The sequence below is a fragment of the Lipotes vexillifer genome, unplaced genomic scaffold (genome assembly GCF_000442215.2).
Source record: "Lipotes vexillifer unplaced genomic scaffold, Lipotes_vexillifer_v1.1 scaffold1285, whole genome shotgun sequence".
NCBI lineage: Eukaryota > Metazoa > Chordata > Mammalia > Artiodactyla > Lipotidae > Lipotes > Lipotes vexillifer.
The window spans coordinates 1,206,282-1,231,162 of NW_006796211.1; the positions used below are offsets into that span (position 1 = coordinate 1,206,282).

Sequence of the window (24,881 nt, forward strand, 5' to 3'; positions counted from 1 at the left end):
CCTCCCTTCCCTTCTGCCCCTACCCCCTACCCTCATTGGCCTGAAGACATTGTACAGAGTTTGCCTTACTCCCCTGGTGCTATGTGTATGGTAAACCTGGTACTATGGCCGCATCTCGGACTGGCCAGACAACTGCTGCTGGTTCTCCCTATTCCAAGAAGGATTTAAAGGGGAATTGCACTGCAGGCAATGCACCAGAGCAGCAGCATCGGGAGCTTGGGGACTAAGGCTCCTCGGGCATTATTACAGACACACAGAGCTGACCGCAATGACAGCAGCTGCTCCTTTGAACTGTTGGCAGCAGCCAAGCGGCAGCATGAAGTGAGAGATCACTCCTGAGCTCAAGATGAACTCTACCTTGGATGGTAATCAGAGCAGCCACCCTTTTTGCCTCTTGGCATTTGGCTATTTGGAAACTGTCAATTTTTGCCTTTTGGAAGTATTGATTATTGTCTTTCTAACTGTGTTGATTATTTCTGGCAACATTATTGTGATTTTTGTATTTCATTGTGCACCTTTGTTGAACCACCATACTACAAGTTATTTTATCCAGACTATGGCATATGCTGACCTCTTGGTTGGGGTAAGCTGCCTGGTCCCTTCTTTATCACTCCTCCACTACCCGCTTCCAGTAGAGGAGTCCTTGACTTGCCAGGTATTTGGTTTTGTAGTATCAGTTCTGAAGAGTGTCTCCATGACCTCTCTGGCCTGTATCAGCATCGATAGATATATTGCCATCACTAAGCCTCTAACCTATAATACCCTGGTTACGCCCTGGAGACTGCGTCTGTGTATTTTCCTGATTTGGCTATACTCCACCCTGGTCTTCCTGCCTTCCTTTTTCCGCTGGGGCAAACCTGGATATCATGGAGATGTGTTTCAGTGGTGTGCGGAGTCCTGGCACACTGACCCCTACTTCACCCTGTTCATCGTGCTGATGTTATATGCCCCAGCAGCCCTCATTGTGTGCTTCACCTATTTCAACATCTTCCGCATCTGCCAACAGCACACAAAGGAAATCAGCGAAAGGCAAGCCCGCTTCAGCAGCCAGAGTGGGGAGACTGGGGAGGTGCAGGCCTGTCCTGATAAGCGCTATGCCATGGTCCTGTTCCGAATTACTAGTGTATTTTACATCCTCTGGTTGCCATACATCATCTACTTCTTACTGGAGAGCTCCACTGGCCACAGCAACCGCTTCGCATCCTTCTTGACCACCTGGCTTGCTATTAGTAATAGTTTCTGCAACTGTGTCATTTATAGTCTTTCCAACAGTGTCTTCCAAAGGGGACTAAAGCGCCTCTCAGGGGCCATGTGTACTTCTTGTGCAAGTCAGATGATAGCTAAGGACCCTTACACAGTTAGGAGCAAAGGCCCCCTTAATGGATTTCATGTCTGAAGTGGTTCAGATATTGGGTCACTGTGTGTTGTGTGTGTGTGTGTGTGTGTGTGTGTGTGTGTGTGTGTGTGTTTCCTTTTTATCTTTTTGTATTTCTACTTCACTGGGAAATATGGGACAAAATAATTTGACTCTAAGCAATAGTTAACAAATGATCCATCCAAAATACCTTTTAAGTTTGCAGAAATGATTTTTTTTTAATGCTTTCAAATGAGAAGAATCAGGACCGTGAAGATAAATTGCTCTTGGTTCCAATTTCCATAATGTCATGGAAATGGCTGTATTTCTCAGACTTAAAATGAATAAAGCCATATCTAACACCTCTCTCCAGCTGGCATGACTGAACCTGGGTGTGAAAAGCGTCAGCATTTTTAAAAGTCATCATTTTCTTGTTGCTTTTCTGGGTTCTTTCCAGCTGTTTGAGCTTCATGTACAATTGATTTCTTTTAACAGGAAATATTAAAATACAGTGATGAATTAACAGGGTTTTAAAATTTTCCTTACATCCATCAAAGTGTAACTACCCTGCAGGTTTCCACACTGTCATTCAGAAAGTCAAATGTTTTATGTCTTATTCTCTTGAGAGAATTTTCAATACAGTGAATAATGTGAAAACTTAAACATTAATTTAAAATTTGGTGGGACTTCCCTGGCTGTTCAGTGGTTAAGACTTTGCCTTCTAATGCAGGGGGTGTGGGTTCAGTCCCTGGTTGAGGAGCTAAGATCCCACATGTCTCACTGCCAAGAAACCAAAAAACATAAAAAAGAAGCAATATTGTAACAAATTCAGTAAAGACTTAAAAAAAAAATGGTCCACATCAAAAAAAAATCTTAAAAAATAAATTTAACAAAATAATAAAATTTTTGCATTGAACCATGAAGCAAAAGTGCAGTCAAATCATATAATTTATAGAAAAACTAAGCAGTATTTTATGCCATGCTTCACTGAGACCTAAACAAATATGTATACTGAAAGTGATTGTGTTGTAGTATTTTTGCCCAAGCCTTTGTGTATATGTGTATTGAGAATATTTGAATTGAGTTAGATTTCTCTTTTACAGCAAAATGCATTTAAATAAGCTGAAAAATAATTAAATGATAGGCTGATGGCTGCCATTTTTATAATGGTGAAAATACATTGAAATGTGTCTTTAGTCTTCTCTGCTCTTTTTATCTAGAGACTTTCTGAAATACTAGAATATCATCAGGAAGAAAGGTCCTCGGCAACTGAGTCAGAAAATACAATGTACATTTAGCTAGTTCATTTTTAAAATAAGAGGGGTTGATTGAGATGGTCTCTTTGTGGTTAAATGGAATCATCTAATAAAGTAGTAACTAATTCTTTTTAAAAGCATTCTTTCAGTTAGTGTTAAGGAATCCATATTTGAATGAGAGAAGGAGAAATTCTGATTCTCTCTCTATTGCTATTCTCTTTCTGGAAAAAAAAATCCTTGGGATACTGTTCCTTTCCTAAATAGGCTTTTTTTTTTTTTAAGCCAAAGTACTAGCAAAATCTGTAGAATTATTAATTGAGAGTGCTGTGTATTTGTATGTAGAGTGATGTTTTGTTCCTAAAAGTAATTATGTTTAGAGCGAGAGGTTTATTTTTCTAAAAGGAGAGAAGGATTTCCCAGCAGCTCCAAGCATGAAAGTATTTCCTCTGCTCTTCTACTGGTTTTAATGTTTTAGAAGTCTTCAGGGAACTTGTATGATCTCTGCCTTTGGCTAGATGTTGTAATCTGAATGTGACAGTGGTGTTCAGTGAGGTTGAAGATAGAAGAAAACCAAGGGAAATGTGGATTTTTGAGTCCAAGGAAGGACATAGATATTTATAAAACAGGCAGATATGCTTTGGTTTTCCATCATCATATTAGAAAACCTCCTACCCCCTTTTAAAATAAAAGATAGCATTCTTATGATTTTAGGTTTTAGAGATTGATTTGATTTTAACCTCAAATGTATTCTACTTAAACATTTTTATTTTAAGAGAACAAGTATGAATATAAGTATTTAAACTTCAGATTCTGAGTTCTTCCCAAAAGCTTGCTTGCTCTTTATATTTAGTATTAGAAAATTTGATTCTAAGTTGTTTCAAAATTTAGAACTCATATTGGAATTGCAAGTTATGTTAGCAGTGGCTTTGTTAAGTTGCCATTTGAAGTTGAAAACCTTTTCTGTTAGATTCTGAAAAAAAGCTGTATACAATTCCCCTTTATTTAAGTGGCACAGATCTAAGAAAACAAAATTCCCTTTTTTCATATATATCAGAGAATGTAACCTGTTCAGATTTGCACAGTTTGCTTGTCAATTTTTAGTTCAGATATGGGACTCATGAAGATAATTTTTATGGAAAACTGATGTTAAATCAGTAGATTTTTTGTGTGGGGGGGGTACTGAGCCCTTTTAATTTTTTCTTGCAGTAGGATTCCATTTTAGAGAAAACAAAAGTTTTTGGAAAAGATTTTGTGGGAATGTTACGGAAATGAGGAAATCTCTGTTTAATTTTCTGGAAATGGCTAATGAAGCTGAGCTTTCAATGACTGGAAGGCAACAACTCTTTTAATAAGAGCTTTTGTTAGTAGATTTTTATATTTTTGCCCTAGTACCAAATTTAGATGTCAGAGGGTTTTTTTTATTGTTTTTTTTTTTTCACATTAGAACCTCTCAGCCTAAAACTAAAGTAGGAACTAAGTAGATGTAGTAACTTTAAAGAAAAATAAAGCATTCCTCCCCAGCTGATACTTAATATCAGATGTCTTTCCAGTTTATCTTGTAGTCATTGGACTTTATAAACTCTAACGTTTCTTCCAGGTATCAATTCTATTCTCATATTTCATTGTCTGTACTGCTTTAAAATTTTTGTTTTCTTGTGGTGTGTGTATCCTGTGGAGAAGGGTTGTGTCTGAATGCAATCATCCAATCTTCTGTGGCTGGGGGCAGTTTCTGTGTGATGCGTTTGGAGAGTTTGTATTTAAGTAACCTTTTCATCCTTGCATATTTAGTGCAACATTTAATGATGTTTTATTTAAATACGAATCTGACTAGTTCAGAATGAGAAAAAGTATATTTTTAGAGTCAGTTACCTTAGGCTTTGGCAAGACAGCCCATTTAACTTTATATAGTATATGGCTGATACCAGAGGAAGCATAAGCTTTTGGTGACTGTGTTGAAATTATTTCACAGTAAATTTAAAAATAAGACTATACTAATTGTTATATTTGTAGTTAGTTGTGTTTTTATACAATGATTTCAGTGAAGGTGTGTTTTTTTCCTCTTAGAGCGGAAAAGCAATTACAAAAGGACAAGTGCTCCACTTTAATGAAAGAATTATCTTTCACCAGAATGGATATTTGAATTTTTCATGGACCTGTTGGCTTTAACCCTAAATTCCATTTTGGAAAGAATTTTATTTAAGGTTTATTGCTGGATAAATATGGTTTTGAGCCTTTTATAGTGGCTTTTCCTTTTTACTTGAATAATGGTCTCAGTATTTTAAGGATTGGGAAAACTTGAATTTTTGTACTATTAAATGCATTTACTGTTCACCTCTTTGAACTTGAAAATGAAGCAACAGGGTTACAAGTTCCCAGATGGTAGAGTGATTTCTGGGAGTTTCCTCAGCTTTGCAGGTTTGATTAAAACATCTGCCTTTGATGGCTTTGTAGGAATTTTACTGACTGTGTTTTTGAATCATAAAAGGTTTGTGAAATAAATTATTGGCAAACCAGAATTTATTGCTATATGAGGAAATTTGGGGAAGTTTAAGGATGGGGGAGAATCATGGAACTATGAACTTTTTTTAAAGTCTTCATAAGTCATCATTTGTGTTGATTTTTGCATAATTTTTCCATTGCAGGTTACTAAATATTTTATATTAAATGTACATATTATTAACGTATTTTGCAGACCCAAGGAATATTCTAGACATTTCTTATGGCTGTAAATGAGTCACTTGGCTTTTCTTCAAAATTTGGATGATAACGGAATCATGATATGTAAAATGAACTTTGAACTGCGAATCTAGGTTTCTGTTACTAATTAACTCGTTTTGTAAGGGCTGGTTGCTTTTCTCTAAGCACTTAATTTCTTCTATTTATAATAATCCTTTCATCCTTCACAGGGTTACTTTGAGGATTGAATTAGATAACGGATGTAAGAGAACTTTGTAATATGTAAAGTGCTTTGAAAATAAAAATGATTACTGTTATTTGTATCTGCCATAGCTTTACATCTAAGGAAGCTGCATATAATGATGTGGCGCTCCCCCCCCATAAGATCTTTGAAGGTCAATGCTAGGTGACTATTCCATGCTACTTAGCAATCCCAAAATAACAATAACTTTAAATTCAGCATAAAACTGTTACATTTACTTTCTTTAGTTGTTTACAAAGTCTCTAAAGGCAGGGACAGTATCTCTTCATACCTTTATCCCCCAAATCTAACATAGGACCTGGCTTAGAGCAGAAGTTTTAGTAAGTTTTACGGAGTTAATGAATGAGCCTTTCTAATTATTACTTCTAGTCACTATTATTACTTCTAGTCATTATAGAGCAGTGATGTTCAAAGGGTAGTCCAAAGCCCATAAGTAGTTTTTCATTTGATCAAAGCCATTCTAGACTGTATATAATAAATATCTCTTTTTAGTACCAAGAGACTACTGTGGGAATGTGTGTGCTTTATATGCTAGGTAACTTTACTCCTGGAAACTGTGTAGCCTCGGCCCAGGGAACTTCAGGCAGTGCTGTCAAACTGCCAATTTTTCACAGCATGGGTAAGATCTTGGCTCTAGATCCAGATAAGATAGGCTGTAAAAATCAGTCACTATGAAAGAGGAGCAATAGAATAGGATAGATAGCTTGGTGAAAGAAATGGTTCTAATTCTTTGGTTTTGCTTTTTCTTTCAGTCTTTACCACTTTTCTAGCTCTATCTTCCCTTCCTTTCTTTTCTTAACACACTGTTGGTCATGTATTCAGAGTGAAATGCTTATCATACTGCTATAGGGTATGGAAAATTGTATTATGCAATAACTGGCTTTTTGGGAAAGTTTAAGAAGCAATCAAGAAGCGCTTATGTAGCAAGCTCTACTAGATGTCAGGTAGTATAGCTAGCTGGCCTCAGGGATTTAAAGAAGGATCACATGATTCCTTTCTTATGGAACTTTATAGTTTTCAGATGTTTCATTTGGAAAAATTCTGTGATCTATCTTTCAAAAAGCTTCACAGAGTGACTTTATCAGGAGGAATTTACCAAGGCCTACTGGTGGGACAGTTGGCACACCATGGATCTGTTTCTTGGGTGGGTTCATTATGCCAGTATATAAAATCATAATGTCACTTCATTAGTTTAAAATAAGAAATCAGTGCTGGCAATAGGGAGCAGTCTTTCTCTATTGATAGATCTTCATGGGAAGCCAAACCATATTCAGAATGTTGCTTGGTGAGGATGGAATCTCAGAATATGGTTCTGTAATGTGAAAATTTACTGGTATAAGACTGAGCCTGATGTTCCATCTCTGAAATCAGAAAACCTGGTCATTGGGATCCTAATAAAAGTTGAAATCATCTGTGCTTCTAGTACTGACCAACCTACCTTCTAATTGACATATTATTTCTTTAAATTAACTTATTTTGTTACTTTTAGTAAAATTCCTTGCAAGTTTTAACAGTCTTACAAGCTTGCTAACTCATTCTTTCTCTTTTTGGTGGTTTTATATATCACTTTTACCATGAAACATTGTTTTCTGATTTAGTATTCAAAGGGTGGCCTTACTACTTTGTTAGTTTGGGGAAGCAACTCATCTTGGTTTTCATGGAGCAAATATATACTGTCTAGTTGGAAAAGCAAGATATATGAAAATCCCTATAAAAACAGTATCAGTCAGGTAATTAGAATAGAAACATTAAATTTTTGAAAGTCAGATCATCCACAAAGGAGATAGGGAGGGACATTTGAGCTGTAAAAGACCTTAGAGATCATTTGGTCTGGTTCTCTCTTTTTATAGTCAGGAAACCAGTCCAGTGGCCACACAGCCATTTATGATAATACCCAGACTTCCTACTTCCTAATCCATCATCCATTCCTATTATATCTTGTTGCTTTTGCAGAGGAGTGGGAGTTTACCTTCACTCAGCCAAGTCATGAATAAGACTTAAATAGGCTGATATGAGGTGTTTGTGCTTGTGTGTGTAATTTTAGGTGTAGAAAGCATTATGGGCAATGATATAAATGTTAACTGAGGCTTGTTATGTTTCAGAAGAATTTTATAAACTTTGTCCTGTTTAATCCTTCTGATGCTCTATGAGCTAGTGACTATTATTAACCGCATTACAAAGATGAGAAAACTGAGATTGAGTTGCCAGAGACAAACAGTTAATAAGTGGAAGATCTGGGATTCAAACCCAGGTCTTTCTGACTTAAGAGCCTACATTCTTACCTCACGTAATTCTCACAGAAACCTATCAGGCAGTTTTTAATTTTTTTTATAACTCTGTTTTACAGGTGAGGAAACTTAGGCTTAGAGAGATTAAGAAACTTTTGTCAATATATCAACTAACTCCCATACTTGGAAAACATGTGACAGACTTCCTACTAAATATAGCAGATTTAGTATGCATATTTATTTCTGTTAACTCCACTATAAAGAATGGCAAAAGTATAATACATATGGACAAAGAGAAGAGCAGAGATGATGGCAGGTGAATGAAGCTAACAAAATTTGGGGTTATGGAAACCCAGTGGACAAGTGGTAACTGACTCATCAGAATTGACAAAGCTGAATTTGGGGGAGGGGCAAAAAGCATCTGCCCATAAAACCCAGTAAATATGTGGGAATTAGATTTCTGATATGCCTCTCAGGCAGAGAGTAGTATGAAGCTGAAAACTGAAGAATTGTTAGAAAGTTTATTGAAGGCACATTTAGATACCGTCACTCATCCCCCCCCGCCTCACTCCTCCACTGTACACCACCTTGATCCCCATCCCAAGTTGGCCCTAGCAGACCACTGGTTTTTCACCATTCCAGCAGAAGATGGGAGACTTACTCTTTGGAGGTTGAACCACAGGCATTCTGGATGCCAGGCATAGCTGAGAATGGGACTAAGACACCTTGTTGAAAACAAGAGTATCAGGAGAAAGTCTGCTTATTAAATAATCAGTTTCCCTTTCCCACTAAACTCCCAGAATGCTCTTAGCCTTAAACCTTCTAAGCAGGAGATAAGAGGAGTCTAGTCTGGGGGCCAGTATCTAAGGGCTCTCAGTTCCGACAGTCCCTGCCCAGTCACATTAAGTTGATGCCCATCAGTCAGCGAATCCCACCCATGCATATAGAGCTTCCAGTTAGTTTTTTGTTCCTTATCTTTTAATAGCAACAGTTAACCAGAGAAAGTCTTATGAATAGACTTGAGAAAATGTATTATGAATGCACAGAGCCCAAAACAAATCAGAGGGAACAGAAACAAGTCATAGAAGAAAACCTCAAAAAAAAAAAACCCCAGTATTTGTAACTAATATTTTCAGAGAAGATTTTGCATCCATTAAGGAAAAAAGGATGCCATAAAAAAAAACAAAAAACAAAACAGAGAACAAGAAAGCTTTTGAGATTAAAAATATAATCAGACATTTTTAAAAATTAGAAAAGTTGGAAGATAAAATTGAGGTAGACCAGATAGTGAAACAAAAGACAATAAAGGAGGTAAAAAGCAAGACAATTAGAGGCACGATCAAGGAGGCCCAATGTCTGAATAACATGATTTTCAGAAACAGAAAAAGAATGGAGAAATTCTCAGATATCACAAGAGAAATTTATAGAACTGAAGGGTATGAGTTTCCATAATGAAAAGGACCAACCATCTTAGTGTAATAAAAAGACTTTGTGACGGCAAATCATAAAATTTCAGAACACTGGAGATAAAGAAAAACCTAAAAGCTTCTTGGTCTGGAATAGGGATGGGATAGTAGAAGCATCCTAAGTACAGAGATCTGAATAGCATTGGACTTTCTACCACAATGAAGCAAGAAGATAATTGGGAATAAATTAAAACTTAAGAAGTGATTTTTTATTAAAAATTTATTTATTTATTATTGGCTGTGTTGGGTCTTTGTTGCTGCGCACGGGCTTTCTCTAGTTGTGGCGAGCAGGGGCTTCTCTTGTTTTGGAGCACAGGCTCTAGGCATGTGGGCTTCAGTAGTTGTGGCACGCGGGCTCAGTAGTTGTGGCACACAGGCTCTAGAGCACAGCCTCAGTAGTTGTGGTGCACGGGCTTAGTTGCTTCACGGCATGTGGGATCTTCCCGGACCAGGGCTCGAACCCTTTTCCCCTGCATTGGCAGGCAGATTCCTAACCACTTCGCCACCAGGGAAGTCCCAGAAGTGATTTTTAACCTAGAATTTTATGCCCAAACTTTCATTCAAATGTGAGGATAAAACCCATTTTGAGATATGTGAGGTCTCAAAATTTTTACCTGTCTTACAAATATAGATACATAGAACACTGAGGGAAAGAAAAAAATTTGCAATTAGTAACTTCAGAAAAAATAGAAGATGAAAGAAGGAAATCTAATCATGATATACTCTGTGATTCAGTTATGAGAAATATAGATTTAGCCAAAAACTGTAGCAAAATTATGCTGAGAGTCATGATGAGGGGGAGGGGGAAGTATATGTGGAGGGTAGGTGGGGTTGGGACTGTAATAGAGCCACAGTATCATCTCCCATACAAGAAGCCACAGTATCATCTCCCATACAAGAAAGTCTTTAAAAAAAAAAAAGCCAGAAAGTAGCAATTTATGCATTTTGTTCAGAAATAGGAAGGAAACAGAAACAGCTAAAAAAGATGAAAATTGTTGCCCTTTGGGCAGCAGGGAATAGGGTGGGAGGTATAAGGGGTCTGCTGTTTTTCTTTGTACGCTTCATATGGTTTGACCTTTACAACTACGTAGGTGTATTATTTTTTATGGAAAGCATAGACCACGTTTAGATAAAGGCAGATAAATTTTAACAGAGATAGAAGGAAACCAGGAAGTGTAGGTTTAGAACATATTACTGAAGTAGAACATGAGGGCGTGATAGCACACTGTATTACCTATGGCCTTGTACAGAGCAATTTCCTATTTATCATCTCATTTCATCCTCCTAGGAAAACAGGCAAAAGGGATGTTATCCCTCTTTGACAATTGTGGAAGCTGAGTTTTGAGGCTGTAAGACCTTTTTGATTCCTAGTCTACTACTACTATGCCTCATAAGTATGTTTGAATCTTTCTAGATTTTTTTAATTTTGTTTTTTACCAAGAGAAGACAGCAGATATTAGAAAGCATCTTCTTTGACATCATGGGAAGGAATACATGAAAACAAATGTGTATATGTATCTATGTATATGATGAGTATGTGTGTACTGGTATACAAGTATCTATAATGTAAGATCTGGCATTCTGAGATCACAAGAGGCATGCAGATTACATGTGTGGTAGTCATAGGTAAGGAAATGTGTGTCAGATTTCCTGAGGAGGCAGTGTATGAGGTGGGCTGAGCTCTGGGTAGAGTAAGATTTCTGTAGTCCTATCTCCTTCCACCCCTTGAATGAGATTGGCATAAAATATTCAGCTGGACAGGATTAAAGGAACCCAAAGGACCAACAGACAAAAGACCCTAATAAAGTGACCTACAATTATCAAACAATCTATGACATGAGAAGCCTTTAGCAAATTAAAAAGTATGTCTTTATGATAAATTGCCTTGATTGTAGTCACTTAATGATTTATCGGAGTGTTACAAAAAGATTGTATTGGCTTTGAATAAAATATGAAAGAGTCTTTTCAAAGTAAAACTTTAAATTGTGCCTCTTAGCTTTCAATAAACATTTGTTGAATTGAATTAGTAAGACAGTATTTTGGGGAGAAGGCAAAAGTTACAGCATTAAATAGCATGATATATTTCTGAAAATTCTTCCAGAAAGACTGGGGAAACCCTCACTGCCAAAGCTGTTTATTTATAGCTAGACCAAAAAAAAAAAAAAATCCATTTGAGGGTCTCTGTCTTCATTGGCCCCTGGGGAGCAGAATCTGACTTAAAAGCCTTTTTCATTTAAAAAAATTCTCCTTCATGACATGATATTTGTAGGAATTAAAAGCATTCCTACTTAGATTATGTTAACATCATGTATAGTTAGCAGTCATTGTACTAAAGATACATGTGTAGTCTACCGAGCGCTAGAAATAAAACAAAATTTAGATCCTAGTTCTGACAGTTTATTAGATAATTTAATCTGTCAGAACTTCAGAAGGATACTTATCTTTAAGCGAAGATGACTGATATTATAGGAGTCAATTCAAGATCAGATGCATGTTGCATTAATGTAAAACTCTTTACATTGTTCTGTATTTACTTTATACTCTTAGATCACTGTTTTTCTGAGGTAAAAAAAGAAGATAGTGAAAAGAGCATGGATTTTGGTTTTCCACTCTGTAAAATGGGATATTATCCCCTTGTTATGATTATTGTGAAAATGTGATACTGTCACATCTGAAGTATATAGAATTGTGCATGGTGGCATCATAGAAGCTCAGTAGAAGACTGTTGCTGTTATTTCCTTGTCCCACAGAGTCAGAATCTCCCAGTAACTTCCAATGCCTGCTGTAAATACCCTCAGAGGAAAGGCCCTGGGTGAATGTGGAGGGGCTTGGTGAGCCCCTTTCTCTCAGAGATCATAAACCTAAAGTTCTGCTTTGATGGTTTACTCCATCATGTTACTGATGTTTTACGTATTTTATCCTGCTTTTGTTGTATGTTCCACAGGAGGATTAGTCCTATACAATTCTCAGACACTAAGATACATATGTTTAGATGTACTTTATTAGTCCTATACAATTCTCAGACATTAAGATACATATATTTAGTCATTGGGGGTTACAGTAAGAGCTTTAACAGGTTAGAGATGGAAAGGAAATTTGGGACTGAAGTGGTAAAGAGGTATCACTTTAATTGAACCTTAAAAATGAGTTATATGAGGAAAAAAGTAAAACTGTGACAAAGGGTGTTTTAAGCTTCAGAGGCCTCAGTGAAGATGGACCATTTATATACTTTATCCATGTAATATGTAGTGATAAAAAGTATGTACTTGAGAGGCAGGCAGACCTAGTTTTGAATCCTAGCCCTGACGCTGGCTGTGAGACCTAGGACAAGGTTCATAATCCCTCTTACTTTCTGTTGCCTTAACTAATAGTACTATCTCATACAAGTATTGTAAGGCTTAATGAGCTATTACATGTAAAGCTCTTAGCACAGTGCTTGGTCTGCAGTAAGCATTCAGTACATGTTAGCAGGTGCTGTTAGCTTGCTTGTGAATAGGGCAATATGGATGAACCAGAGGTTTCAATTTGAGGTGTAATGGAGTAAGGTCAGAAAGATAAATTGGGGCTACCTGATCTGGAATAAAAGGCTAAGGGATTTGACTCTGATTAGGAATTGTAGATGGACTTAAGGTTTTTGAGTAGGTGAATAACATAAATATAAAATCCTAAAGTGACAGAGCTGGAAGATCCCTTAGAGTTCAATCTAGACTCTTCCTTTCTCAATTGGGGAAAGGGAGACCCAGAGTAGTGGCAGAGTAAATTAGTTGCAGAACTGGGACTGGAATCCAGGCCTTAGACCTCCCTTAGACTCAATATTGACACCAAAATAAGTCCAAAGGATTGTTCAGCCTTTCAGTCACTTGATTGGTCAAGTGCTTAGAAAATGTGCGTTTCCAGCAGGTTCGGAAAAAAAGAAACAAGTGTTCAGATTTTGATGTGAATTAAATAAAATAAATAGTCTTTCCATTGGTACTTTCAACCAAACAAATTAAGATTTGAAAAATCTTAGTTAGAAAGTTTTTTTGATCAGTGGCAGTCACCTCAGAAAGGGGAAGTAAAAATACATGAAATGCATGGCTCTAGATGCCTTCATTGGTATTTATATTATTTGTACTGCTAGTGAGATTGGAGGGTGAAGTTGTTTTTTTTATTTTTTTGGTGGTACGCGGGCCTCTCACTGTTGTGGCCTCTCCCGTTGCGGAGCACATGTCCCCTGCATCGGCAGGCAGACTCTTAACCACTGTGCCACCAGGGAAGTCCTGAGGGTGAAGTTTTTGCTTAAATAAAATTGAAGATCATTGCTTATCCAGTACCTTTTAAAGTTGCTGTTACCCAGGAATTTTAAATAGAAAAACATAAAAAGAATTTAATTCCAGGTTGGCTCTTACTACCTATGTAATAAGCCATTACTACATAGATACTAATAGACCTTGGTTGGTATGATACCTATTTGCCATTAAGTTTTTAGGTTAATAGAGAAAGATCTAACTAATTATATAGCTTTATACATTAATAATAGAATAAGATAGCTTTTAAATCTTTAAATAATTGTTTCTTGATAATTGTTTCTTAAGATTACCTCTTTAGTAGGAAAATTAAAATCTTAAACATGATTTTTCTTATACGTTGGGGCTCTAGGAAATATCATTTTTGCCTGAAAGCTATATAAATAGATATAATTAAAATAAACATTGAAGCCTAGTTCATATACCTATAGTCTGTGAATACATATATGAATGCAGACCTCTTACAGAATTCTACATGCAGTTCAGCAGTTCACTGATGGAGATGTTTGTGACTAATAGCATTCAAACACAGCTTCTCATATAGATTATTTTGTTAACTATATAAAAGAGAACTATAGAGTTTAAAGTCATTTCAATATAACTAGTCATTTTACAGCTGCTTTGTAATTTTGCTACTTAACAGGCATACTTAAATCTTTGACTTAAGACTTGTTATTTTCAGAAGAAACTAGCTTTTTAAAGAAAAACTGAATATTTGCTGAGCATTATGAAACATTCATAAACATTTTCTTAGAAATCATAATTTGATTGATTTGGTTATATAAAAATATAGCTTGGGGGGCTTCCCTGGTGGCGCAGTGGTTGAGAGTCTGCCTGCCGATGCAGGGGACACGGGTTCGTGCCCCGGTCCAGGAAGATCCCACATGCCGTGGAGCAGCTGGGCCCGTGAGCCATGGCTGCTGAGCCTGCGTGTCTGGAGCCTGTGCTCCGCAACGGGAGAGGCCACAACAGTGAGAGGCCCGCGTACCGCAAAAAAAAAAAAAAAAAAAAAAAAAGATTAAAAAAAAAATATAGCTTGGGGAATGGGTCTTGATTTTGTGTGTGTGTGTGTGTGTGTTGTATTATGAGAGGGGGTGATTTTGAGAAGATTTTATAAGGGCATTTGATATGCAGTTTTGCTCAGTAATGTAAATAATACGATTGAAATAAGTATCTGGAATTCATCACAGTTATCAGAAACATATTTGGAATATGACTTTGTATGTAATAATTTTGTGTCTTCTAATTTAGATGACTCATAAATTGCCTCCTCAACACCTTTTTACTCAAAATGGCATTTTTTGTTTCACTTTGGTCAGATAAAAGTTCTTGAGTATTTCCTGCTTCTTGGACCTCTCCATGATGGAGTACTGTGAATGAGAATCAACAATAGCAAAGCAGGAAAAGATTGACGGTGTAGTTAGCAGTTGTGCCTTATCTATACATGATTTGGGACAGTTTTGCCAAACATTGAATAATTTTCCTGTGGGAAACTTGAGCCCTAAAAGGAAATGAACATAGCTAAAAGGCTGCATATCACATGGGACTTCGATTTATTTTTAGAATGGCACTATAATGCCATATTTGGATTGAAACAATGTGATAGCCGTACCTTATTTTATTAAAAAGCTATGTTTTCTGAAGAAGCCATTTAATTTCCTGTTACATTGTGTATATAGACTCAACATAATAAGTATATAACTGTTCAGCTGATAACCATGCTAAATGTTTTAAAGTTAGCGGCGCTTATTTGGCAAACATTTCTGGAGGCTGCTTTTGGAGTCTGCTTTCTGCAATAAAAGATTCGTTGGCAGTTCATTGGTTATAGAATATAGTTGTCTTTTTGTTGTGCATGTTTGGGGCAAGTTGTTTTCTTACTGGAAGGGAAAAAATAGTAAAGAAGGATTAGTAGCATTGGGTGTTGGTATAGTTGATTGTCTTGAAATAGCAGAGGTGTTTACTGAATGAGTCAGTGATAATAGAAAAACTCAAATGGATTTTTGCCTCTGAGAAATGATTTTTTTTTAAGATAATCAGCAAAGGTATTTCATTCTGAGTTCCTAGAATGTTTTGGTTAGCACAGTTCATAGGTTTTAAAAAACAGTCATTGCACCATTTATATTTTGTGTCAGCTTTTCTGCTACCTGATTTATCTTTATAGTTTTATTTGGTTAAAATAAATTGATGCAATGGATTTCTGAATTGGATACTCTCTAAAATTGCAGATCCCTCACAGTAGTTCACTAAGTTTCAAATATGGGAAAATCTGCCAAGTACACATTTTGCCCTTTGGCTTCTCTCCCAAGATTGGAAATATGCCAACATCATAAATCTCAAGTCTGATGGGAAAGAGCTATCACTGATGGCAAGGCCTTATGCTACCTGCCTTCCATGCAGTATTTAATTTGCTTCTCGTAAACTCTGCAAGGCAGTGACCATTGCATAAATTTTACAGATAGGGATATTAAGGATCAGTCCAGGGATATTAAGGCTCAGACCAGTTAAGTGACTTATCCAAGGTCATACAATTAGAAGTAGGGGAGGCAGTTTTCAGAGACAGAACTGCCTGACCCTAGAGTCAGTGTTCTAACTATCACATTGTGTTCTATTACATTGTGTGACCTCGGTAGAGCACCTGAAATCCATCTTCTCTATTCTTTGTCAGAAGTCCAGCTCCAGTCTTCACATAGTTGTAGCCAGATTCTGCAGTGCCTTCAGTTACTTCCATGTTTATGGACATTTAGTTATGGTTTGTTCTGTGTTTGATGTGTTTGGAATGGAAATTTTAAAACATTAATTACTGAATACAGTAGTAATTACTGAATACAATATTTCATTTATTTAAATATGTTAAAGATTAATTTCTTGTCTCCCATTGGTTGAGCTTTTAAAGTCTTTTATTAAATGTTAATTCAGTGGCAGTTTTACTAGAATTACGATTTTTGCCTATAAGAGCAAATCACCAGGATAAATATACAAAGTAATATCTACCCACAAATCCAGTTTATACTAAAATTCCTGTTGTTGCATTGGTATGGAATAATAGCACTGCAAGTTGAAAGAAAACTGATTTGAAGATCAGTGGTGCTAGTTACATAGGGACAAGTAAAATTATGTTTGCATGAATATACATTTTTATGTTCTTGAAATCTGAATTTAAGGTAAAAATGTTTTTGCGCTGTCAGTGTTAAATGAGCCCATCAATCAGATACTTATTTCTAGAATTCTTGTTGATTGAATTATGAAATGCTATTGAAGGGCTTTAATTTGTTTTATACAAATACACTGTACCTCATTACTAAGGTGTTGAGGTACCTTATTAGAATATTTACAATTCAGAAAAGTAGGAAAATGTAAATAAGAAAGAGATTTGGAAAATAGAGATAGAACAGGAAGATAATACAGAGATATACAGGCCATGACCTCCTGTATTGTTTAAGATTGGGCTGCAAATTTGGTTCTGAGGGTTCTGGAAGCCAAAACAAAAATGGACATTTAATCATTGTCCATGGGGAAAAAAATAGCCATATTTCTTTAGAAGAAACAGAATTTCTGATAAGGACACTGAGTAATGTGGTAGGAGGTGTCCTCACACCATGAGATACAAGATTTCTATGGCAATTTTTTTTAAAATAGTGTCTCAAAACATGCCAGTAGCACAGTTTCATGAAGGCGGTTCTTTGAGAGGCCAGGATATTGTGGTCTAACAATACATCTATCAAGTGGTCAACCCTAATCAAAGAATAAAACCATAATAATTTAAAATATTACATTTGTTTTTTAAACCTGAAATGATTAAGATACATGTTGGAGGCCACCTAGCATTTAGGGAAAATGCCTTTTCTTTGAATAATTTACAAAAGGGCCACATGTTGAGACTTTTTTCACTTTGTTTTTATGTTTAAGAGCATCATATATTTCTCTGTGTAATTAGAGCTTTAGCGATTTCTGCTTTTTCATAAACACTGTATAGCCTTCATAAGAGTAAAAGGAGGAAGCACATTTTCAAAGTCTGTATCATGTTGATTTTAGTTATAAGAGTCTAGAAGACAAAAGCATTTTTTCATATATTAGGAATTATAAATGCCATTCACTACTGATAAGAGAATTTCTTCACTTTTATAGTATGTTTATTTGGGTTAAGAACGTGAACTAGAAAGCTGAACCAGTTGGGTTCCAGTCCCAGCTCCTCACTTTGCTTGCCAGGTGATTTAACTTCTTTCCTCTTTTGCCAAATGGGGGACATAATAGAGCCCACCTCAGGGGTTGTTAACACAGTAGAGCTATATGATATATCCGTATATAAGGTGCTTAGAACAATGAGTACAGATCCTTGTTCGCTCTAGTTATTATGGCTTAAATAATTATCTTTAAGTCTGTAAAAGTGAGTTTGTCAATAGGAAGTAAGTGGCTCTGAACCTTATATGTATCATATATCCCCTGAGAATTCATTTATTCAGGAAATATTTATTGAGTTCCTACCATTTGTCAGGTACTCTTCTAGGTGCTGGAGATGCATGTGAACAAAACAGAAATCTCTGCCCTCGTGAAGCTTCACATTCTAGTGAATCTGTTAAAATCTAAGAATGTTCTTCTTAGAAAAATAACACACAAAACTTTGCAGTCAGTGTCAGAGAATTTATGGTAAAGCTTAAATCTGTTTATTAAATCTCAGGCTAAGAATACCTTACATACCTTCTTTTTATTTTGTCAGAATTCCTGTGAGGCATTCCTTAAGATGGCTACAGTATTTGATTTTAAAAGACAGAGCTATTTTTTAAGCGACAAAATAATTGTTAACTAAAATAATTGTTAACTGTTTTTCTTAATCACCTTTTTTGACTCTGTTAAAATGGTGTTAATAGAAATGCTATTAGATTTAACATGACCCATTGAAATGAAATTTCCAGATTTTGCAGGTTTTTGTAGGCCCATCTTGATCTTGCCCAAACACAAGAACATCTGTTTTCATAGGCTTAGAAGTCTTATTCTTCACCTTTGCACTTCAGCAATTCTGCTACTTCCAAAACACATGAATTTAAATTACAAATGACAAGGAGTTACGTTTAATTAAGAAAAATGATTTTACCTCCAGAAGGTTTTTAGTCCTTATTTATTAATTTTAAAGTATAGTACTCCTTCAATTTCATTTTCCTTCTTTTGAGTTTTTATCCTAGGGAATTTAAAAAACTAAGTCTTTAAAATCACTTCTGACAATCTGTAGCTGACTTCTAAAGAGCAAAATGTAACCAAAAAATTATTTTATTTCTGTGAAACATATTGTAAAGAGAGGATATAGCATGATGGATTTGAGTGGAATTTTGGTGGTATTTGTTTTGTTTTCGTAAGTATTACATGATGGCTTTTAACAAAGCATTTATAACATTTTGGATAGTCTTAAGAAGATCTTTTTCTTTAGGCAACAAGCTACTTTGGAAATAATCTTCTCTATGCTGGTTATTTCTCATGGCAACCTTCCACTGCATTTTCTTTGTTTGGGTACTTTCTTTTTCTTCCTGCCATTCTTAGCTTTCTATTTTTCAACTTGAGTTTACAAAGGGTGTGTATTCAGAGGGTTTCCGTCAGTTCCCAGTACCTTGTTAATCCTGAGAAGTTACTCAGAGAGCCAATTCTCACAGTGAGGTATAAAAATAGTCATCCAGAAAAATTACAGAATGTGGTACCACTGTGATTTGACCTAATGGACGACTTTCAAAACCAAGATGGGAGAAGGAAACAGCACAAATGTTATTTCCTTAGATTTTTCTCTGCACAGATTATTTTAGACAAGCCTTACAATTTAAGAAAGTAACAAAACGCCACTATTGCTTTCTTAACATACACTAAAAAGAGCATAAGAATTGGGGACAAGAAAGAAATCATCTAGAAATCAGTTACATCAACAGAGCCTCCTTTTTATTACTATTGAGCTTGTACCCACAGCATTCACCAGTTTTATTCCACAAATTTAGTCCAACATTTTATTGAGTGCCTAATAAGTGCAAATCTTAGTATGATGTGTTTGTTTCAATTAGTGAGCCAATACTGATGTATTATTATCAACTGAAGTCCATGTTTTATTTAGATTTCCTTTGTTTATTAATGTCCTTTTTCTCTTCCAGATCCCATCCAGGATACTTCGTTATATTTAGTCCTTCTGTCTCCTTAGGCTCCTCTTGACTGTGTTTCAGTTTCTTAGACTTTCTTTGTTTTTGATGACTTCGGCAGCTTTAAGGAATACTGGTCAGGTATTTTATAGAATGTCCCTCATTTGGAATTTGTCTGATGTTTTTCTCATAAGGTTATGAGTTTAGGGGAAAAAGAACACACAGGTAGACTCCCATTTTCATTACCTCATATCAAGGGTATGTACTATCAACATGACTTGTCACTATTAGTGTGGACGTTGATCATCTGGCTCAGGTCATGTTCGTCAGATTTCTCCATTGTCGTTACTCTTTTTTTCCCCCTTACCATACTGTACTCTTCAGAAGGAAGACACTGTGCACAGCGCACACAAGAGTGGGCTCCCTCCATGAGGGCAGGGTGGTTTTTTTGTGTGTGTTGCTTTTCCGGCTGTGCCGCACGGCATGCAGGATCTTAGTTCCCCGGCCAGGGGTCGAACCTGTGCCCCCCTGTGGTAGAAGCACAGAGTCTTAACCACTGGACCAGCAGGGAAGTCCCAGGACAGGGTGTTTTCATAAATTATTTGGAATTCTTCTTCATGGGAGATTTGTCTCTTTTCCCCCCATTTATTTACTTATTTGGTTGTTTATTTATATAAGTATAGATTCATGGATATTTATTTTATACTTTAGATTATAATCCAGTAATACTTCATTAATTTTGTTGCTTACATTGTTCCAGCTTTGGCTACTGGGAATTCTGGCTCATGTTTCCCTTTAACATTTTCCCATTGTTGTGGGTTTGTTTTCTTTGTGGTGTGAGTCAGGGAGGAAGTTCTTCCTTCCTCTTTGGCAATTCTAGGTGTTCCAAGATCATCTTGTATATTTCCTGCCCCAGCACTAGAATCAGCCATTTCCATAAGGAGCCTGGTTCCTTTTATTAGTAAATGGTATTAGACACCAAGATCCTGGCACTAGGTGTGCTCATTGCTACTGGGTGTTATTGCTTCTAGGCCATGGCAACTGACAAGGACAAGGAAATATATGCATGATAGTGCTGTTTTGTTTGTTTTCTTTACATCTGTCAGCATGTGGGTTCAGCAAACAATGCATTGGAATTAGAATGGGAAGGAGTCAGTAAACTTTATGTGTAGTTCTTTGCAACTTTAGGTACAATTCTTAGTTATATACAGACTAGAAGGAGGCCAAGACAAGTATGTAAGTGACTATTCCAAAACAGCAGTGCAGCTGCTGTGAGGGTGCTACCAGTGTGGTATATAAATTGGTACAACTTTTCTGGAGGACAAATTGGCATTGTAAGTCAAAATCCAAACACAAGAGTTACGCTGGATCTTTGGGGGAAAGGAGTGATTGTGGAAATAATCTCTTACCCCTTAAGAATCATGAATCTACTTTACAGCCTTGTTTATAGCAAAAGGAGTAGAACAGCCTGAATCTTCCAAAGTCAGAGATTTGGCCTAGTAAATTATGGTATAGACATGTGACAGGTTACTGTGCATTAAAAATGCTAGGGTAGGATAACTGTCAGATAACAGGAAAAAAGGCTCACAACATTTTACAGTTAGTAAAATTAGTAAGTTAGTAAAATTAATTTTCAAAACAATGTAAGCTCATTTTATAAAAATAATTATATAGAAAGTTAGATATATGCTTATCAAACATTAGCTACAGTGAAATTATCTTTTTTTCTCATTTTCCCTAGTATTATTATTGTAAGGAAGCAAAAATGTTTTATTAAAATAAGAGAACAAAAAGGGTTTGTTATTATACTAAGAAAATAAAAGGTTAGATTTTTCCTTTTAAGATGCAGTAAGGTATATCATTAATTTGGGGTTATGTCTGGGGAACAGTGACTAGTCCCATTTGACAGGAGTATGGGAAGGGGAAATAAAAAAGATTTGGATTTTAGTGTGAGGTATTAATTCTTAGTATTTGTTTAGTGGATAAATTTTTAAAGTGCTATTATTTTAGAGTATGGTATTTAATGAAATTATTTCCAACAATGTATGTATGTATTCCATTATATGGATGGTAATTTGTTTATCTCTTTTTTTATGAATGGACATTTGGGGTTTCTAGTTTTTGGCCATTACAAATAAGGTTATTATGAACACTTTTGTACATTTTTTGTTTTCTTTTGGACACATGTTTTTCTTTCTCCTGTGTGATACTTAGGAGTGAAATTGCTGGGTCTCTGTAAATGCCTATTTAACTTTACAGGAAACAGCCATGTAATTCACTAAAGTGGATGTATCATTTTATATCTCCATTAGCAACAGTTAAGAGTTCCAGTTGTTTCATATCCTCACCAACATTTGGTATTGTCTTTTTATTTTAGCCAGTCTAATATGTTTCAATGTGTATGTTTAGTTTCTGAATTGTGTATACTGTTTGTATTGCTGCTTGAACTATAAGGGACAATATGGCACTATAATTACAGGGTTTCATTTAAATCTTTACTACGTTGAAGATACAGAAATATACAGACTTTGAAGAATTGACTTTTGTAAAATGCAGCAAACATTTTTAAGATTCATTATTACATGAAAAAAAGTGTTCAAAGGTAAATACATTTCAAGTTGTTGCAGCTTGTTTGTGACAGAATTTCTGCAAGTAAAACATAAAAAGTTAATCAGTAGTAACATGTCAGTATATTCAAAATCATTACAAAAATCTTCTCTCTGGTCATGTTGCTGGTGACAAATTATTGTGTTGTATATTTAGAGAAGGGCTTGGCAAACTGCAGCAAATCCAGCATGCTTCTTGTTTTGAAAATAAAGTTTTATTAGAATGCAGAAATACTTGTTTATTTACATATGGCTACTTTTTCTCTAGGAAGGGAGAGTTGAGTAAATATCTGCCATCTGGCTCTTAACAGAAAAAGTTTGCAAAATGTTAATACTGCATGATCATATGGCAGTTTTGTTTTTTTCTGGAGATTAAGGCTGTTTTTCTTACGATAAATGAAGCAACCAAAACATAAAGCCAGTTGATAAAAAAGAACTACTTCTGCCATCACTTCAGTAGTTTTCAGGACCTATCACCTTACAGTCGTTTTGCCATTCCCTGTTCTCTTAAGGTTTATGTCTCTGCATGATTGCCTCAAGTACATTTGTAAAAGCTTGTTCTCTGTTAAGCCATTTTACTAATTATAGTCTGGTGAAAGGATGTATTTGGTTGACTTAATCAATTTGGCCATGAATAGTGTCAGCCAATATGCCTTGTGCTAGCAAGTTCCCTATGTCAGCTACATTTATGTTTAACTCCTTAGAAGTAAAAGGACTATGTATTGTGGTATAAATCTTAATTTTATCAGCACTTGGGTGTCGATAGTTTACAAAAGTTCTTTGCTGTGTTCTCTTAGGAAGGAATCATCCATAACATTACTGTGATTTGTTTTCAGAATCTTTTCAAATTTAACGATGTCATTATTCTGATAGGAACTTACTGAATCCATCATTGTTAGAATTTTTGGATCATTTTTGTACAGCTTGGCCTCTGGCAAGTCAAATGGATTTATTCCCAAGTTCTTCAGCATATTTCCTAAGACCAAATATTTTAAGCAAGTGGTTCACATGGAACTCCTCGATTTATTATCATTCTTGAAGGCTTCAAAACTTCAGCTTGTGAATTTTCAAAATCACCTAATCTCAAGGGCATTTTCCCCCTTACTTATCTGATGACTCCCATGATCAAATGGTTGAGGGATGGCAGATGGATGAGAACTAACCAGTTACAGAGTTTTTACAGTTTTTTGTTATATTCCCATTCTATGTGCATTTGAATGTCCAAGTCATATGTCTCATCATTGTATATCCTTTTTAAAGTTATCTTTATCATCAGTCTAATATGACTGATAAAACTGGCATAAAATATTTTGAAGCTTTCCATATTCCTCTCAATTCTTCATATAATTTTCTAACCTTCATGCTTTTCCTAAGCCAGAATCTATCATTCTTAGCATGTTTCAGAACTTTAATTGTTGTTTCATAAAATTCCTAGAGTGAATTCATCTGACATTTAAAAAAATCTGAATTCTCTTTTGGAAATATTCCAGTGAATATATAATTCAAGAACAGAATTAACAGCTTTTTCAGAATAATTTCTTGTGGCTGAACTACAAATATAGATCAATAAAATGTCCATTCATCTTTTCTGGAAAGTTTTGTCAATGTGAAATTTATTTTAATCATTGTTTTAGTGCTTTAAGTCCCCTTTCTCCTTTTTGTTTTCAAGTTCCAGAACTTTTCAGAAATTACTTAATGCTGCCTTGGGTCATCTTCCTTCAGTGCTTTGAAATTATCATTCTGATTTTCCAAATCTCCATTGATTGAATTACTCTCTGCAGAATGTTCCAGGTGGTAGCCCTCCTATCATTGCACAAGAAATCATTCTCCTTGGTAGACACTTTGGCTGGCTAGCTCATTGTGGTTTTAATTGGCATTGTCCTGGTAACTACCTTTTCATTTGCTTATTTTCCATTTGTATATTTTCTTTTATAAAGTGCTCAATTTTTGTCCATTTTAGTAATTGTCTCTTTCTTTAAGTTCTGTATATATTCTGGATACAGTTCCTTTTGGGATATATGTACCGCTTGCCTGTTTCTTTTCTTAATGGCATATTTTATAAGCAGAAAAATTTTAATTTTAGTTAAGTTCAGTTTATTATTTTTCCTCTTAATGATTCTAGGGGTGCAATAAGTTTTTGTCATGCTGCAATTTCACGGTTGAAGCTGGGACTATTTATGGTCAGTTGTTGTTTGAGCTGTTCATGAAACAGAGATTTATTTCAAATAAAGATTTCTTAATTCCCAGTATGCCTGTGGTTTTCTCTTTGTGTTGCTATTTTACATTCTGTGCGTTGGTTAAAATTAAAACTGAGTTCAAGAGAATTCCGTGGTGGTCCAGAGGTTAGGAGGACTCAGCGCTTTCACTGCAGGGCCCAGGTTTGATCCCTGGTTGGGGAACTAAGATCCCTCAAGTCGTGTGGCACGGCCAAAAATAAATAAATTTAAAAAACTGAGTTCAAGAGAATTCACATATCCTAGGCTGAATAAAAATTGTTAACCCACAATAATATAGCATATGTTTTTGATACGGACTCCTTTTCCTTATCATTTCTCTTGATAATTGCAGGATGATTTATTTTGTATTTAGAGCTAGACTCAAAATCTTCCTTCTATTTCTTTTTTTTTTTTTTTTTTTTTT

The 24,881-nt window shown here is 35.6% G+C and overlaps 2 protein-coding genes and 1 pseudogene across 3 annotated transcripts in view; 2 read left to right on the forward strand and 1 right to left on the reverse strand.

Moving 5' to 3' along the window:
- GPR21 (G protein-coupled receptor 21) overlaps positions 1 to 1,446 on the forward strand; it is a 2,008-nt gene extending 562 nt beyond the window's left edge. The window contains exon 2 of the mRNA XM_007468373.1: positions 1 to 1,446. This exon is cut by the window's left edge and continues 44 nt beyond it. Coding sequence (XP_007468435.1) covers positions 347 to 1,396 — 1,050 coding nt within the window. The 5' untranslated portion in view covers positions 1 to 346 and the 3' untranslated portion in view covers positions 1,397 to 1,446.
- RABGAP1 (RAB GTPase activating protein 1) overlaps positions 1 to 24,881 on the forward strand; it is a 160,785-nt gene that overhangs the window by 93,576 nt on the left and 42,328 nt on the right. The window lies entirely within an intron of this gene.
- Positions 22,824 to 24,881, reverse strand: part of LOC103073464 (COP9 signalosome complex subunit 2 pseudogene) — a 4,365-nt pseudogene continuing 2,307 nt past the window's right edge.